Source organism: Cotesia glomerata, linkage group LG6, assembly GCF_020080835.1.
Source record: "Cotesia glomerata isolate CgM1 linkage group LG6, MPM_Cglom_v2.3, whole genome shotgun sequence".
In the NCBI taxonomy this organism is placed as follows: Eukaryota; Metazoa; Arthropoda; class Insecta; order Hymenoptera; family Braconidae; genus Cotesia; species Cotesia glomerata.
Genome location: NC_058163.1, coordinates 24,953,552 through 24,973,618, shown reverse-complemented (window position 1 = coordinate 24,973,618; position 20,067 = coordinate 24,953,552). Strand labels below are relative to the sequence as shown.

The window sequence follows — 20,067 nt, the reverse complement described above, 5'->3', positions numbered from 1 at the left end:
CATTTCATTTTCAATCATTTTATTTCTCTTTGCTGCTATTGTCAATTGGTCTATTCATTTTATGTTAAATGGTCCAACATTTATTTAATGTTCCTCTACTCAATTAGTAGCTAGTTAACAAGTTACTGTTCAGTACAAAGGTTGCTACTAAAGAGTAGAAAAAATGTTATTTGATAAAATATCCGTGAAAAATTTTCCAATACGATCGATTTTTATATATCAAGCTGTGTGAAAATAAATAAATAATTTATTGTAATTTTTATTTTTTTTTTATCAATATGTAAGTCGATAAACATTTCGTATTGAACAAAAATTAGTTTAGTTAAAAATTTAAGAAATAATTATATTTTAAAAGTTAACTCTCTAATAAGGAGAAGATTTAGCTACCGTGCGCCATCTGTCGGAAATTTTTAGAACTTTAAAATTAAAATTTATTATTACTAGATCTAAAAATTATTATTCATAAATTATGTTTCTCTTTAATTTTTTTAATAAAAAATTGATTTTTTTTCTTTTATTAACAAAATGAAATTTACAAAAATAAGTCAAATATATTCTTCAGAATAGTTTGTACTCAAAGAAAATTCTAAAGATCAACTAACTTTAAAAATTATTACTCCGTATTGATTTCATCGAATTAACTTTAATGTAAAAAACATAATAATATACAAAGCCTCGACAAAATTCCAAATTGACCTAATCGGCAGGGGTCACACTCGAGAAAATTTTCTATTTAATAGAATGATTCATGTATCAAGGTGATCTCAAAAGTTCCCCTCAGGTATAGTGTTGTATAATCTGTATAAAGAAAATTCTCACAAAAGGCAGCGACATTTTCGTTGTAAAGAGCTCATTGAGATTTTCCCATTAAAATAACAAATTTCTATTTTTTTTTTTAATTTTCAAATTTCGTCAATTTGAAAATAAATAAATAAATAAATAATATCGTATTTATAAAAAAAATATTTTCTTTAGACTAAAAATAATATTTTTTGGTTAACAATTTTTATAATAATAAAATTTACATTTTTAAAAATGTAAATTTTACAGTTATGTCTTGAAAAATGTAAAACTCTAAATTTAACAGATTTTTTTGTAATTTTTCCATGTATTTTTTATTTAAAAAATTTTTTTATCGAGTTAAAGAACATTAAACTCTTTCAATGTTGTTAAAGTAATTGCTATTAGTTATTATAATTGCAAACAATAATTATAATAAATAGCAATAAAAAAAATCGACGAGAGTTGATTTCGTCAACAGAAAGGAATGAAGAGATAGTGCATAAGAATGGATAGACTACAAAATGAATGAGAATGGAAGGTCATGACAAGGTCTGATGAATCCAGAAGGAGGTTGGGGTCATCGAGGATTAACAATAGCACTTTTCCATAGACACTCAAGAGGCAAAGAGGAGTAACAGAGGATGAACAATGCACGTACATGCATTGCATCGGAATACTTTACCAACAAAGTACAACACCACTGTTAATTCAGTCTCTCATGCATCCACATATGTGCTTGTGTTTGTTGGTATTGTCACACAAGACACGCACATTGAAAAAACAGAAAGAAGGCGCATCTTTCACAGAGCTAACTCACATTGCGGACCATTGTACACCCGGCATAGCATTGTTTCATCGTCCTGTGCATACCCGATGCGATGACAGTAAGGACTGCTACTATACACTAAACTGTTACGAGTACCAGAAAAAAATAATAGTCACCAGTCGCCAGGTGGAAAACTACAGAGCCAACCTCTTTTTTTTAATTCGTACTCTATACACTACCTGTACTTTTTTTTTTTTTAAAAAAACGAGCAAGAGTATCGAGTGCTTTTTTATCGACGTGAATTTTTATTCGGGATAATATTTAATTCGAATTATTCGAATGTTAAATTTTTTTTTAAATTGACTTTAAAGTGTTGAAAAAATATAATTTTTTTATTGACTAGAAGATAAAAATGGAAGAAAAAATTTTGGTAATTGTTTTAAAGTACGCTTGATATTTTAATTGATAAAAATTATATTTAGATTTTTTTTATTAAAAAGATTTTAATTAGAAAAAACATTGTTTTTCAATTATTTATTTTTATACGTACACAGAAAGAAAAATTTCTTGACTGGGGAACAAAATTCTTGGCTCAAGAAAATTTTCGGGTGCCTGAAGGAAGACCAAAGTTGTGTTGGCCGAAGTAAAAATTTTTCTTTAAATTCTATTCATGGTGGAAGTCATTTTTTCTTAATTCAAATTATCATAAATAGTTGATACAATAAATTTTTATATTTGATCAAGATTTTTAGATACTTTAGGGAAGCAGCGCCACCTACTTCAGCTGAGAAAAAAATTTTATCACCTTGAGAAAATTTTTCTCGAGAATATTTGATACCCATTTTATATTATTTTAGCGTGCAATTATACATATTGAATGAAAAAAAATGATGAAGTATTTGATCTTCCCATTTGACATGTTAATCAATAAAAATATTAATGAAAATTTACTTCTATCTTTATATTTAATTTTTTGGAGCAAGAGAGAAATTTTCTCAAGACAAGAAAATTTACTTCTATCAAAAACTAAATTTTTTGGAGCAAGAGGCTGAATTTTCTCAAAACAACAAGATTTTCTTAACTTAAATAAATTTTTTTGGATCAAGATACGTATTTCTTAAAGCAAGAGAATTAATTTTGTTTGAATAAGTAAAATTTCTTGTCAAAAAAAAAATTTTTTTTTCGCTCAAGAAAATAATTAGGAAGAAAAATATTTTCTTGGCTCAAGTGAACCTTTTTTCCTGTGTAAAAATAGCTAAATTTATAGAAATAATTTTATTAAAAATTATTCAAAATATTCCGAAACTTTTATTTCCACCCCCTGTACAATCTTTTCTCCTTTCAACTCACCCTCATCGTACCACAAGGTCTTTATATATTAACAACTTCTACACATCACAAATTACATATTACATCGAACACATCATCCATAAAAATACAACTACAAAGCCGGCTGAAAATCTATCCATTACATTGCGTACCAGCCGGTTTTCACAGAGCTTAACCCATAAATATTTAATTCAAATCGGCGTCAAGGAAACTACCTACCGCCGACTACCGAGACATTAAACACAGTGTTAGGCGCCAAATGTTAGCCGCGAATACTGCCCTATCTATTATCTGCTATCCCTTTTAGCAATTCTCATATCACGGGAATTATCATAAAAAAGTTTGCAAAACCTAAAAGTGCACACCTCAATCTTATTTTCCATAATAAAATTGATTAAAATAAAATACAAATACTTTTAAATCTTTCGCGTCATTGTCCACCAAAAAAAGAAAGGTACTGCTTATGTATTGTAAACAAACCTTATTTACATAGATATAGATATACAAACGGTTAGTGGATTTTTAGTTTATTGCTAATTATAAATAAACTACATTGAATTAGACCGTGATCTTCGAAAGGACTTCGTTTTAAATCATACTGAAGCGTATAAAAAATAAATGGACTTGATCAGTTAAGTTTTTCGGGAGTTATCGTGACCACGCCAGTTTTCATACATACATTTGATAGCCGGATGTCCACGGAATAATTTTTTTAAACATTTTTTTTATTTATTTAAAAAGCAAAATGTCTTTTAAAAATGTCATAAGTGTTGAAACTAGTGTTTTTCCATTACATTTATATGTAAATAGTGTTCTACAAGTAAGATAGAAAATAAATAGAGACAATTTTAGTTCAAGAAATCGCTTGATTTTTGTAAGGTGAGTGTAGAGCACAACCTCATTTGCTTCGCTTATGAGGCGTGCATTTCATATGAATTACAATTTTTAATTTTTATTATCACTATATCAGAGCTTACACCCAAACTAGTATAAATTAAACTGTAAATTCGAGGCATAAAACTCGCTCCCAAAATTTTATATTTTATAAAATACAGACACCCATAATCTTAACAATAAAATTCCTCATTCTAAATTCACATATGTAATATGTAATATATTAATTTACATATTTATTTTTATATATTTATATTTGTTCATTTTTTTTTTTATTAAGATATTTACAATGCATCGAGCATTTTTGACCTCCCATCTCTCCGTTTTACCTTTTTGTTATCTTAGCTGAAGCCAACACGTTTTCATTTAGTATTTTATATTTACATATATATATATATATATATATATATATATATATATATATATATATATATATATATATATATATATATATATATATATATATATATATATAATAGTATCAAGACCGGTTCAACGTATTCTTGTATAATATGTGCGTGCGCACGTGAGTAACCCAATGCGTACGCACCCACGCAACTTCTCTCACGTATAATCGACGTACCGTGACTCGTATAATTTTTTATATATCCTTATACCCCATATACATATATATGTTTACACATACCTTATATCTTATATTTTTACATTCATTCTGTAATGTACTACAGTCATATATATATGTATGTATGTATGTGTGTGTGGGTGGATACATTGATAGACAGATAGAAAAATTAAATTGCACGTGCGTAAAAATAATTAAATTCTGAGGACGTAGCAGACGTAAGTGAAGATAGTCAATGATATACAATAATGAAAGTCGGAATATTTTAGTTGAGTAAAAAGCAGTAATGTAACGGTCGTTACGCTTGAAAGTTTCCGAGAAACGCGGCTGTAAAATCATCGATTGCACTCATAAGTACTTTACAGTAATTAATATTCGACATTTTTTACATTGTAAAATTTTGATTTTTTAGACTAATTTTTGATCAGTAAAAAATATTTAAAAAATTTACTCATAATTTTTGATGAATTTTTTAAAATAAAATAAAAAGTGAATTTTTTATTAATATTATTGGAGTACTAAATTTAATAGACATCTGACTATTTTTTGATCAGTAAAAAATATTTAAAAAATTTACTCATAATTTTTGATGAATTTTTTAAAATAAAATAAAAAGTGAATTTTTTATTCATATTTTTGGAGTATCAAATTTAATTATAAATAAATTTATTTTTTAAATAAATACAAAAAGTTATATTTTTTCCAGTATTGACTTAAAATATTTTATTTTTATAAATTACTACAAATATCAAGCATAAAAATAAAATTTTTGACGCTCGACAAATATTGGAACAATAAAAAATTTTTTGGAGTTTTTTTTATTAAAATTAAAATAATAAAATTTTCTCAAGTGACTTTTAAAATGTTTCATTTTTATTTCACTACAATAATGATCTTCCTTAAAATATTACAAAAAGTCACTTTTACTCCAAAAAAATTTCTATAATTTTCCTCCAAAATTAAAAGAGAACCTTAAAAAAATTTCCAATCAAAATATCAACTGTTTTATCTTTTTTTCACATTTTATTTTAAATTTCATTCATAAATACCAATAAAAATTTCATTCAACTCCAATAAAAATAAAAATTGTTAATCATCCAAAAATCCCGAATAACTAAAAATTAATCGGCTATAAAATAACTTGTTACGACCAATACAAAACTAAATTTTTCAAAATTACTTTACATATTTAATTTATTTATAATTAATTCTTTTTTTTGTTCTTTATTTATTATTTTTACAATTTATTTACCATAAAAATTTTCAGATGCCTGCTAAACTTTGTATCGCACATGCATAATATAAAAGATTAAAAAAAAAAACTATATATACCGTATTATTTAGCAAAAACCGAGGTGACCTTACCGGGATTTCTAATCAAACACGTTTAGCTTGTTTTTTTTTTTTTCGGGCGAATATATAACTCGTGACTGTTTGCAAATAAAATTAAATCCCGGACCGTAAATATGGAAAACCCACACACAGATTTATAAATATATATATATATATATATATATATATATATATATATATATATATGTATATGTATATAACATATATATATATATATATATATATATATATATATATATATATATATATATATATATATATATATATATATATATATATATATATATATATGCAGCAATATATATATATATATATATATGTATATATATATATATGCTGTATATATATATATGTATATATATATATATATGTATGTATATATATATATAGCATATATAAGTATATATATATATATATATATATATATATATATATATATATATATATATATATATATATATATATATACGGATAAATTTGTGGGAACATTAAGCACGCGCTTAAAGCCGATGCTGTAGTACATAACCATTAGCGAAAGATTATGATGATAATGATAGTACCTATTTATAAATATATAAATATAAATTTATATATAGGTCGTAGAAGCATTGATCTTCACTTACCTGTTGCCAGTGATCCTCGAGCGACGGCGGCAACGGAAAAAAACCGGTATCATGAACGTCCTGTAACTCTCGAAAAATATTCCCGCTCGGTAGGATATCCATGGCTGTCTCGTTAAACTTACAATCAACAAAACCCCGACACTTGTTGCAATTATTTTAAAAAGATATTTGTTTAAAAATTTAAACAACTTATACTTTTATATTTTCACTGCACGGATTTATCAATATTTAAATCCTCGTGGACACTTTTTTTATATTAACTTGCCGAATAAATCCCCACTTGTCACTTGATGATCGGAACCGGTCTCCACTTTTTCAATAATCACTTATTTTATTAATTATTTAATCATCAATCAAATAATTATTATTTCTGCAAGCAATACAATTTATTAAATATTTTTTAATTAAAAACTCCACTCAGTATCAGTAGAAATAAAACTTACGCGCAATCCCCGATCACCAATTACAATTATTATTAATTATTAATAATAATAATATTGTAATTACACTATTTAAAATCAGAGTTTTCTTCCAGATGCTCCGATGAGAGTTCTGGAGCTGTTTTCACGCGGTAACTTTGGAGAATCCATCATATGCACAAATTTCCTAGATTTAATTAATAATTATTAATTATTAATTGTTATTATTTTTATAAATAAAAAATAGAGGTAGGAATATTTATTAAATACATAGAATTTACTTGAATGTTCACCACGTGAAACCTTGCCGACACGACACTACCCGGCGTTTTATCCGTAAGAATCTTAAAGTACCTCCCGGTATTTAGTTATGTCACGGAAGTAACTCTTGAGATTATTATTATAATAATAATCTACTTTTTTTATTATTTTTTAAAAATATATTTATTTTAAATAACAGGATCTGGCATTTTATTTAAATAAATTGTTATTATTTTTTATTTAATTTAAATTTCTCGCGAAATTTAATGACACTTTTTTTAAAAATGCAGTTTTAAAAAATAATTTAATAATAATAGTTATTATTATTATTATTATTATTATAACTTTTGAGATTGAATAATTAATTATTATTTTTTATGTAATTTGAATTTCCCGCGAAATTTAATGACACTTTTTTAAATATGGAGTTTAAAAAAAATTTGAAATTTAAATTTCCCGCGAGATTTAATGACACTTTTTTAAAAATGGAGTTTTAAAAAAAAATTTATTATTATTATTATTATTATAACTTTTGAAATTTAATAATTATTGTAATTTAAATTTCCCGCGAAATTTAATAACACTTTTTTAAAAAATGGAGTTTTAAAAAATAATTTAATAATAGTAATTATTTTAATAACTTTTGAAATTTAATAATTAAAAAAAAAACTGTCACAACTGCAAACTGTAATTATTATTCTTATCATTATCAGGTATGATAAGTAGCAGAGAGTGCGAGTGAGAATTTTAATCCGAGATCAGAGCTACGGTCAAGTAACTTGTGTTATTATTATTGAATATTAAACTGGGATTTAATTGTGAGTATACAGCTCTTTTGGAGAATAAGTAACAGTTTTTAGTTTAAAGCTTGGGTATATAATATAATAGTAGTATACTGCGACTGGTTAAACTGTTAAACACTCAACAAACGGTTGAAGCGGGAACGCACAAACTCCCCGGCCCGGGTGCTGAAGAGTGACTGACGGGCGCTCGCGGTATGGCGTGCGGATAACTTCGAGGATTGCCGGAGAATTACGAGTGAGCCCGAGCTCGCCGGCGTCGAGTTTCTACCGGCGGCCGCAATATTTTTTGGCGGCAGCACTAGGTTATTTTCTCTCTTGCTGCTAGAAAAGGAAACGCCAAGTAATAAAGGACAGAAGATGGAGGATATGCTGTGATAATAATAATCTATAGTGTAATGTTGGTGTTTAGTGTTGCATTCGGTACTTAGAGAAAGAGAGAGAGAGAGAGAGAGAGAGAGAGAGAGAGAGAGAGAGAGAGGGAATTAAATGGAAAATATATTTAATGATAAATATTAAATACCAGCTGAAGGTGAAAATTTGTGTGGATGGGTGTTTCTAATTTTAGGTATTGAGGAACGCTGATATGAGTATGGAACTTGTCAGCTTAAGAATGTTAATTAGCCAAAGAATTTTTGGTGATGGACATCCTGATATAATATTCATTAAGATATCTGAAGGTGATTACAGCCGAGGATGGTTATGAGTAAATGAAATTGTAATTAGGATCTTTGATTTGATGTTATTTATTATGACATTTTAGTTAGCAGTCACTTAACAATCCGTGTAAAAATGATATGATATCATTATGACGCTCATAATTAATATCATAATGAATCTCATATTTTGACACTATGAGATTCATATAAAAGCCATATCAATACATTTGAAACCAGTAATAAGTAAAATACTTATGAAAACGATTTTTTTTTAACTAGATTATAAAATTTTTATTTTTCTTGTTGGAGAAAGAAAATTTCTAATAATTTGATTATGTTTTATTATAAAATTTGATCTACACGGATCGTTCACATGGGGATTCGTGACCAATCCATAGTGACAAATGCATAATTTCATACTGGTCATAATACTATCTGCGTAAACTCATGAAGGAATCAGGCTGAAATTTTTCAAATTCATTATGATATTGTAATGATATTGTTGCCTTTTATTCATAATTCAAGAAAAAAATTTTTTTTCCTGTTGGAAATTCGTTAGGATAGTATCTTCATGATGATATTAACATAATTTCATTATGAAATCATAGTGATATTGAATTGAATTCAAAATTTAATGATGGTCATATGTGCGTAAAATCATAATGATATTGTTAGCCTTTTTAAATCGTGATATAATGTTATTGATTCATAACTATATACAGGAAATAATGCAAAATAATTAAATTAAAGAAATTTTTAGGACGATATAAATTGTTTTCAAAATAGAAAATAATTATCGTAAGACAAAAAAATTTTTTCAATTAAAATACTTATGAAAACGAATTTTTTTTTTAACTAGATTATAAAATTTTTATTTTTCTTGTTGGAGAAAGAAAATTTCTAATAATTTGATTATGTTTTATTATAAAATTTGATCTACACGGATCGTTCACATGGGGATTCGTGACCAATCCATAGTGACAAATGCATAATTTCATACTGAAGTCATAATAGTATCTGCGTAAGCTCATGAAGGAATCAGGCTGAAATTTTTCAAATTCATTATGATATTGTTGCCTTTTATTCATAATTCAAGAAAAAAATTTTTTTTCCTGTTGGAAATTCGTTAGGATAGTATCTTCATGATGATATTAACATAATTTCATTATGAAATCATAATGATATTGAATTTAATTCAAATTTAATGGTAATGATGGTCACATCTGCATAAAATCATAATGATATTTTTAGCCTTTTTAAATCGTGATATAATGTTATTGAGTCATAACTATATACAGGAAATAATGCAAAATAATTAAATTAAAGATATTTTTAGGACGATATAAATTGTTTTCAAAATAAAAAATAATTATCTTAAAACGAAAAAATTTTTTCAGTTAAAAATTTTTTTTAAACCAAGATAGTCAATGTTTTTCTAAATATTCTTCCAAGTTAAGAAAGTCAAGGAGGAAAGTTAAGTAGTTAAACAGTATAGTGCATGATAAAAATACTGTTTTTCTCAATTGTTATACATTTCCTCTGATAAACAGAAAAAATGAAAATTTTACTAATCTACTTAAAAAAGATTCGTTCTCACAGGTATTTCACTTATTACGGGTTTCCAAAGTATTGATATGGCTCTTATATGAATCTCATATTAATGCCAAAATATGAGATTCATTATGATATTCATTATGAGCTTCATAATGATATCATACCATTTTTACACGGGAATTTTTTTATTTTATTAAAATGAAAATTAAAGTAGCAGATTTTTAATAATTTTTAGAATTTCTTAAAGAAATAAACCAGTGCAAATAATTTTAAAAAATTAAAAATGCAATTTTTTAAAAACAACTTTTCAGAACAAATTTCTTTATTAAACAAAATTAAAAAATTGTTAAATGACAGCTGACTTTAATGTCATTTTATTTGATTGAAAAATTTACTCCAAAAAATTATTTTTTATTTTTTTTAATTTCTGCCATAAAAATTAATTTAGCAGATATTTAATGATTTTTAGAACTTTTGTTAACAAATAAATTGCGGCAAAAAAAATTAACGTAGAAATTAAAAAAAATTAAAAATTCAATTTTTTAGAATTAATTTACTTGTTAAATAAAATTAAAAATTCATCAAGTGACATCTAACTTTAATGTCATAATTCTTCTGTCAATTTTTTTTATGACATTAAAGCCAGCTGTCACTTGACCAATTTTTAATATTATTTAACAATTAAATATAATTCTAAAAAATTATTTTTTAAAAATTGCATTTTTAATTTTTTAAAATTTCCACATGTCAATTTTTTTTTCTTATTTTTTTTCGCCGTAATTTATTTGTTAACAGTTCTAAAAACTATCAAACATCTGGTAAATTAATTTTCATTTTTTTTGCCATAATTTATTTGTTATAAAATTATTAAATATATGGTAAATTAATTTTCCGTATAGGTAAGATTTTTTTATTATATTGAAATTGACATTGAAAAAATTTTTTTTCAAATTTGCAATTATGGATTTTTATGATTTTTACAGGTAGAATTTTTTTTTAAAGTAAAAATTCAAAAACAAGATTTTTTCTTTTAATTTTTGTAATAAATCACTTGTAATAAAAAAAATATTATTGAAAATTGTTTTAATATTAGCTACATTGCTATAAAAATCTAAAAAATTGTTATAAGTCGGTTTTATTATTTTTAAATTAAAAAATTTGTCAAATATCTGTTAGATAATCATTCATAACATAACTTTAGTGATATTAATGTGAACGGAAAATTCTAAAATAATTACCTAAATATTTTATCTTTTATTTACACTCATTATTTTTCTTTTCGTCATTTTTATATAAATAAAAAAAAAAAAAAAAAACAAGTTTTTAAGGGTTTAGCTCAAATATTTTCAGTTTATCTCTCTCTCGTTTAATGTATTTATAATTTTTTAAAATGACTGTTATTTTAGGGTCATTAAACAGCAGTCCAAAATTATATATTGTTTTAGGCCAGAAAAAACTAAGAATTTCTGCACGTAGAAAAAGAAAATAGAATTGTTAGAATAAATGCATAAAAAAAAAAAAAATATATGTTTTTATAAAAATAAAATTGTGAACTAAAGAGTAATTCATTTTTTTTTTTTATTTTTTTTCAGATTGAATCAATTGAAATATTGGGAAAAATTGTGTCACAGAGCCGGTGAGTATTTATAGAATATTTTTTATCGAATGTATGTAATTTTTTATTACATTTTTATTCAAATGCATTTACAATTTAAAAAATTATTTCCTGATTTTTTACTGACAAAATTACAAATAAAAATTTTTTCAATAAATTTTAATTTTCTCTTTATTCATGCTTAATATAGAAAAAAAAATAAAATAAATAATTACTGTCAGTAACATTTTCTATTAATAAATCACAAGACTTTTGTTATTAACATTTAAATTTATCGCTGTTGCTATTCATACGCTGTTACTAAAAAATAATGGCTAATGATTCATGAATCGAGAATGCCGGTTTGTTAATAAACATTTACATACACACATATGCATTTATATGCATATTTATAGCGATAGTATGGATTTCAAATAGATTGGTGGAAGTGTATGCTTTGATATAAGTATAAGTATTGTTGTGAAAATGAAACAATTGTTTTTGTTTTAAAATACGCACGCGAGAGATGATAAATGGAGGGAGAAAGAATTCGCAAGTTATCGGGTCTCATTTCCGACGAATTACGATAGTTCAAGAGTATACGTCACTTGATTGGATATGACCCACATCCGTTGGGAAGGACCATGATAACATATCTGCATTAAATTATTAATATGCGCTAAATTTTGAAGCTAGGATTTGCGAAAAAAAATTATGATAGATATTTCTTATGAGTAAGTTAATAAAAAGCTGAGATTGTTTAGTTTGAATACATTTTATTACTGCCAAGATAAATAGTGAAATGTTTTTCTAAATTATAATTTTTAGTCAAACAGAGAAGGTAATATTTAATCTTTCAAGCCCGGAAAAACTTTGCTCTAAAAACACGTTACTTTGCTAGTAAAAAACACGTTCATTTTTAAATTGTTATTATTCATACTTAAAATCACACGCGTGGTGAAACTTTTTTTTTTTTCAATATTTTTTTCTGGCAAAGTAGTTTATAACAATAACAATAATAATATTATTAATATTAATTAGAGTATATTTACCTTCATAGAAACCTAAAAAATTACTGCTGATTCAAAAATGTAAAAAATGTTGATTATAAATACATTAAATAATAATTAAAACTATTTTATAAAATCTACGTATTATAAATTTGATCAAAATAATATTTGAATTTTATTTTTAAAGTATAATGAAACTAATAGTATTTTTCATGTACTCATAAATAAATTTTATCTATCTTTAATCGAAAGATAAAAACAAATTATTGAAAAAAAAATAATCAAACATATGAAGTCATTAAAAAAAATTAGGAAAACGGTTGACCCTGAAGGCCATCCCTGCAACTTCCCGCCAACTCTATACCTAAACGCTTGAAATTACACTTATGACGTTTTTGAGCTCTTCGAGCTCATAAATACAATTTGTGTGTTATTTTGAGCTCTTCGAGCTCAAAAAATAGCTTTTGTATGCTTTTGAGCTCCTCGAGCTCAAAAATTTGATAGAAGTTTGATAAAACACTATTTTTTGAATTTTCAAATCGCAATAACTTTTGAATGAATGAACCGATTTTCACGCGGTTGGTGGCATTCGACGCAGTTTATTAAGATTCATAAAGAATCTTCAAGTTTTAATTGATAGAACGAAAAATTTTGGAGTAATTCAGAAAAAACACTTTTTTCGGTTTTCTTTCGTTCACGCTATCTCTCGAACGAATCAACCGATTTTGACCGAATTAGTGGTGATCGACGTAATTTTTCAAGCTCAAGGGCGGATTAGTTTTTGGAATTGATCGATGAAGCCGTTTAAAAGTTATTCCAAAAAAACCACTTTCAAAAAAAAATTTTTTCGGATTTTTTTTGAGATTTCTCAAAATTTCTCAAAATCTATCGGTCCGAATCGATTCAAATTCATAGGAAATCTAAATTTGAGGGAACTTTTTAGAACGCCGTTTGGTAGATTCCGATCGGTTCAATCATTCAAAAGTTATAAGCGATTCACACACACACACACACACACACACACACACACACACACACACACACACACACACACACATCAAGACATAGTGACAACCTCGCAGGGATAGTCAGGGAAGCTTCAAATGTCGAGATCTGATGAAAACTCGATTTTTGCAAAACGGGGTGAAAACAATAACTTCCCGACTTTTGAAAATCTTCGATTTTCTTAGCGGGAAGTTAAAAATTAAATAGAATTGTTATACATTATTATGTCTATAATCTTTATTTTGCTTGTATAATTTTTTGATTTAAGATAATGCTGAAAACTTTCGATAGAGGGCGCATGATCGCTGAATTTTTTCATAAGAAGAGAGTTGCAGATAGCGGTGAGTTTTTCTTTTAATTCTAATTCAAAATTATATTCATATAACGTGCTGAAATACCAACAGTCTTAAAATTACACCTATAACAATGACGAGAGAAATTGTTTTATCTTTAATACTATAGATTTTAGATAATTTTTTTAATTTTAGAGTCAATTGAGTCGTTTTCCAAAAGTTCATAACTTTCTTAAAAATTTTTCTAATTTAAATTTCAAGTAAAGTTAAACGTCAAAATCCTACAAACACACAAAAAACAAATTTCTCGCTTGAAAATTTTAAGAAAAACGAAAATTATTTTGGAGCAAGAAAAAATTTTTAAGAAACTTTGACTTCATTCAAAAAATTTTTAACCTTCCTTAATATTTTCTTGAGCCAAAAAAATTTACAATCCACTCAAGAATTTTTTTTTCAAAAAAAAAACAAGAAAATTTTTGGTCTTTAAATTTTGTCTTGAATCAAAACATTCTTCTTCTTTCTAAAAATGTTCTATAGACACGAAAATAGTTCTTAAGCCAAGATATTTTTTTTTTGTATAATTTTCAAGAAATATTTCAATTTCAATACTCGCGACTCATTGTCAGTGCATGTTAAATAAAAGTAATGAATGGACTGCTCCATAAATTACCGCGAATCCCGAATCTCAGTGCAGTACACACATGTGCTATACCTCGAACATCCTATCCGGATCTAAGGAAATAAAACTTATATCCGTAGCCATAGACTATGGAGTGTGCGATGTATCTTAACCTTTTGTACACATAAACATATAAGTGAATATATGTATATGTATATAGATGAGAGTGTCTTGTAGGTATGTGTATATGGATACAGTGGTATACCGTGATTGTCCACCGTAGGTTGTAGGTTGTAGGTTGTAGTTCTATTCGACCTCTTACTATTACTCTTGCGATTCGAACTGAACCGGGTTAGAACGCCTGGCGCCATCAATATTACCCCTCCCACTTTTTATCCTCCTGTTCATGTGCATTTGGAACGTAGCCCAGCTTTCTCGAAAAGTACGCGCTTCGCGATCCAGCTTCGCATTCGTATTCCCATTTGGTCTTTCTCGTTCTCCCCTTCGTTTTTCGTTTTATAAATGCTTTTTTTCCTCCTTTTTTAGTTTTTATTTCTATTCGACAATGGGACGCTCGATCTGCGTACAGTGGACATCGCGGAACTTAAATCCGAGCCAAATATCCCTGGAAGCATTCAATTGAAATATTAAAATTCGTTTTTAGAGACAAACGACTTGCTGAAAACTCTTTAAACATATTTGATATTTCGCAATAATTACATTACGGAAAAAAATTTTAACGCCAGTTCTTAATGAATAATCGTCCGGTTTTTTTTTTTTTTTTTTTTAATTTTTATTTGGTTACATCTGAAACTTTTAATTCGCATTATCAGATCATTTTTTATTTTATTTCAACAGATTACTGTAATTTAATTTATTTGAGGAAAAATTTTAAGCTTGTGTTATAAATAGCTGAAAAATTATTTTATAAAAAAAAATTTATAAACTTTCATTATAATTTACAGTAAAATTACTTTGAAAATTTTTATAAATTTTTAATGCAAAAATTTTGAAGCTATTAAAAATTATAATTTTTTTTTGAGCCAAAAACTCAAAATTTAAGAAAAAATTTTTAAAGCACGATCAAATTATTTTTTACACTAAAATTTTATTATTAAAAAAGTAAAAAAAAATTATTCAAAGTGAGTATATATTTTGATTGTTCTGAAAATTTTTTAATACAAAGTAAAACTTATTACGATTGTGAAATTTTCATAATTACTTTTTTTTTTATTTTTAAAACCTTAAAAAAAATTTTTTTCTTATAAATTGTTATATTAAGACAAATTTTTGTCACTGTATATTTAATTGTTAATTATTTCTAATTAATTTTTACAATTTTCCACCGTTATTAAAGACAAGATAAAAAATTAATCATTAAGTCTGTTATATTAATACACACCATTAAAAAAATAAAGTATAGTATTAAACAACAAAAACAGTCGAGACATTTAAAAAATTAATAAGAGAAACTTTACGTGAAGTTTAATAAAAAATATCCCGTAAAAAGACGTAATAGTTCTTGAAAAAATAAAAATATTATTCAGGGACAAATAATCATTTAACTTATCTGTATTATGATCGTTAAAGGTCCTTCCGGCGACTTTATGACATTTCTACGAAGCTCGTTACAATACATATATAATACCTCGTCCGTATTTTTCCTCTTATATTCATATTTTCCTTTTTAAAAACTTGAAATAATAAAAGTAACAACTTAATTACCCAAAGCCGCATAAATACGGTGACTATTTAAATAGTGTCGCTTAATTTGTGAGCAGCGGCAACGACCACATCAACATTTACGTCTACATCTACATTATAATTTATATGTAAAAATGTAATCCACACACAACCCGCAGTATTATTTTCGTAATCGGAAGCTTGGTACCTAACTCGCGTCATTACTTAATTTAAATTATTTCTCCTTATCCTCATTATTATTCCTATGGTAACAAATTTCCGTCATTAATGCTCGATACACGACAAGAATATCCGGCAGGCAGGCTTACTTGTATTTTGTATTGCTTATATTCCTTGCGAGCTATAATATAATACCTATGTGCTAATAAAATGAGCTCTCTACTACTCCAAAGACGTAAATTACTAAATCGCGTGTTCAAATTTTTCTTGTAAGTCTTTTGCTCATATCATTTGCCTTTTTTCCGATTATTATTATTATTATTATTATTATTATTATTTATATTAAAAAATAATAACAATACTGATAATTATAATGATTATTACTGTTATATAAGTATATATCTTGGCAGCGGATGCATCGTCACATGCACTGATAGAAGGATTTCTTAGTATTTAAGAAGATTTCTTTGTATTTAAGAAATCATTTCTTAAACATCATTTTTTAGTATTTAAAAAATAGTTCTTAATATTTAAGAAATATTTCGTAATGTTTAAAAAATATATATATTTATTAGTATTTAAGAAATATTTCTTAAATACAAAGAAATATTTTTTAAATACTAAGAAATGATGTTTAAGAAATGATTTCTTAAGGAAGTACGAGCACCAAGGCAACTTTTGATAAAAAGCTTGATTTTTTTTTAATATGAAGTTTAAATATGTCTAAACAAATTCCGAAAATTTAAAGGAGATTGCCCGATTATTTAAATAAATAATTAACTTTGAAGTTGAGCAGTTTAACAATGGTCTTAAGGGGTAACCTCCAAACATTGATACATTTCTGTATTTTTCTCGTAAAACTGTCGGTGGATATTTTTAAAAAACTTGTGGATGAAAGTAAATATATTAGTGATAAATTTAATTCAAAAAAATTTACACTTGCCCGACTAATTAAAGTGTATTAATTAAAAGAAAAATAAATGCCGCCATTAGCCAATGTTAAATGTATATCTATATATTGAGAATAATCATATGGTTACTGCTCTCCCCTTACCGCGCTAGAGTCGATACCTATCCCCACCCCGCCTAGCGCTCGTACTTCCTTAAATACAAAGAAATCTTCTTAAATGTTAAGAAATCCTTCTATCAGTGTGTGTCCCTAATATATATATTGGTAGTTCAACGGAAATAATAATAATAATAATAATAATAATAATTAAAGTTAATATTATCGTCCATAGTTATCATAAATAAATTTTTTATCTCAGGAATGTGGACAAGATAGGATGATAATAACAAATTACATTATTATTTCTGCGACGTTTCGGTCATTTATTTGACCTTCCTCAGGCATCATAATACGAATTCTAACAATCACTATCTTACATTGCACAGTTGCCTTAGTCATATAAATCTTTACAGAATTAATAAAACTGGTAAATTTATTAATTAATTACAAACTCCAGAAATAAAGTCAACACGATACTTATAAAAATTGCTAATTGCATGGCACCAATTAGCCCGCCTCCAAAACGTCGCAGAAATAATAATGTAGTTTGTTATTATGATCCTATCTTGTCCACATTCCTGAGATAAAAAATTTATTTAATAATAATAATAATAAGATCAATTTTTATTTAAATTTATTATTTTTACTAGCAGCCTAAAGTGACAATATGTCTGCCAAGAATTACATATTATAATTCCAAAAGTATTGAGTTATCAATTTTTCTATATTTTTAATTGAAATAAACATAGCTTAGACACTTTTGAAATAAATTTAAAAAATAATATTGCTACCAAAATATCAATTCCTAATAATTTCATAAACAAATGTCATGAACAAAAATTTTTTTCTACACACGGAAAAAAGAAAACTTGAAAAATCACAGTATATAATGCAACGTGGCGCTTCGTTATGAAAACTAGAAAAATTACTTTTTCAGATTGTAATTATTACACTGTTAGCAGGATTTGTTTATAGTTGAAAATCTTTGTTAATATTTAACAAATCATTTATTAGAGACCACTTTTTAGTCCTTAAAAAATATTTCTCAGTATTTAAAATGATTTGTTTGTATTTAATAAATCTGATATTCATTTATTAAATATTATTAATTCTTTTTAAATACTAAGAAATATTTGTTAAGGATTAAAAAGTAGTCTCTAATAAATGACTTGTTAAATATTAACAAATATTTTTAACTATAAGCAAATCCTTCTATCAGTGTACAGATTTTATAAGAATCACATTGTAGAGTGTAATATTTACATTAAAAGCTCTGAAAATTGAATTCAAAAACTGAATTTAGAAAAATGTTATTTCAAACTGTAATTTTTTTAGTTTTGATTACGACGGGGTTGATTCTACATTTTATACTGTAATTATTCATATTCTTTTTTTTCCGTAAACTTATAAAAAAATTAACTTAATTCAAGAGCCAAAATCTTGTACCAAGAATACCATTTTTCATGAATAAATTATTACCAAACATACTTTTATAAATTTATAATATTGTTAAGCATAACACATTTTTATATCACTATAGTTTTTTGTTTGTTATATTCCTACACATATTAATTCCATGTATCATTTATATTATATTGTAAATTTACAGTTCCACAAGAATTATTTGTATTCCATACCTTGCCATTTAGCCTGTGCCTTGGCATTTATTACTAATAAATAAATAAATACATTTTTTTGAGTCAAGAGAATAAATTCTTGAGTAAAATAATTATTCTTGATTTAAGTAAATTTTTCTTGACTCAACAATTTATTATCTTGACTCAAGAAAATCATTTTCTTCAAAATGGTATTCTTGGTTCAAGATTTTGGCTCTTTTGAGTCAAGTTAATTTTTTAATCAGTGTAGTATTAACAAACTATTAAAAACTTCTCTAAAATCTTAACATAAATAATTGCCAATTACCAAATAATATATAAAATCGTTAAAAGACCCAAATTGGAGTCAAGACTTTTCTGGTAATAAAAAATTCAAGAGAAATTTACCTATTAAATCAAGAAAAAATTCTCAGATCAAGAATTTTTCTATTTAAATCAAGAAGTACTTCAAAATAATTCAATAATTTTTCTCTTTAACCAAGTTACCCCCACGAAAAAAACTTATAATTAGAATATAAAAAAAATATATTTCATTTTATACACAAAATATATTTGAAACATATTTGAACTATATTCAAAATATACTTGCATATATTTCAAGTATATTTCAAATGTAAGCAAATTATATTCGGCTTACTGAACTTTTGGCCGTTTTTGGTATATGAGAAATATATTTCAAATAAAAGTAAAATATATTATTAATATATTTATTTTATATGATAAATGTAAGTTATGAAATATAATCGGAATATATGAGAAATAAACTCACTGTATATTAAAAATATAAGCTGCAAAATATATTCGAATTATAATTTGTTTATATAAAAAATATACGAAAATTATATATTTGAAATATGTATTAAAATTTTAAATGTCTGAAATTTTCGGATGCACCAGAAACTGATCAGAACTAATGTTTATTTAAATGAATATGTTATCAAGTGCACGACTCATGACGCATATATTCTAACTATAATTTCCGTATATTTTTATTATACTTTTCATATAAAAAAATTATAATTCGGATATATTTT

General features: G+C 25.5%; 1 protein-coding gene and 1 long non-coding RNA gene across 2 annotated transcripts in view; one reads left to right on the top strand and one right to left on the bottom strand.

Annotated features, from left to right (window-relative positions):
* LOC123268198 (Krueppel-like factor 6) overlaps positions 1-7,198 on the bottom strand; it is a 231,294-nt gene extending 224,096 nt beyond the window's left edge. The window contains exon 1 of the mRNA XM_044733120.1: positions 6,332-7,198. Coding sequence (XP_044589055.1) covers positions 6,332-6,433 — 102 coding nt within the window. The 5' untranslated portion in view covers positions 6,434-7,198. The remainder of the gene's footprint in view (positions 1-6,331) is intronic.
* A 1,086-nt stretch (positions 7,199-8,284) lies between these two features.
* On the top strand, positions 8,285-13,946 carry LOC123267005. The gene is made up of 3 exons (XR_006509935.1): positions 8,285-8,491; positions 11,617-11,660; positions 13,902-13,946. It is a non-coding gene; the product is annotated as an uncharacterized LOC123267005 (long non-coding RNA).
* Positions 13,947-20,067: the final 6,121 nt, after the last annotated feature.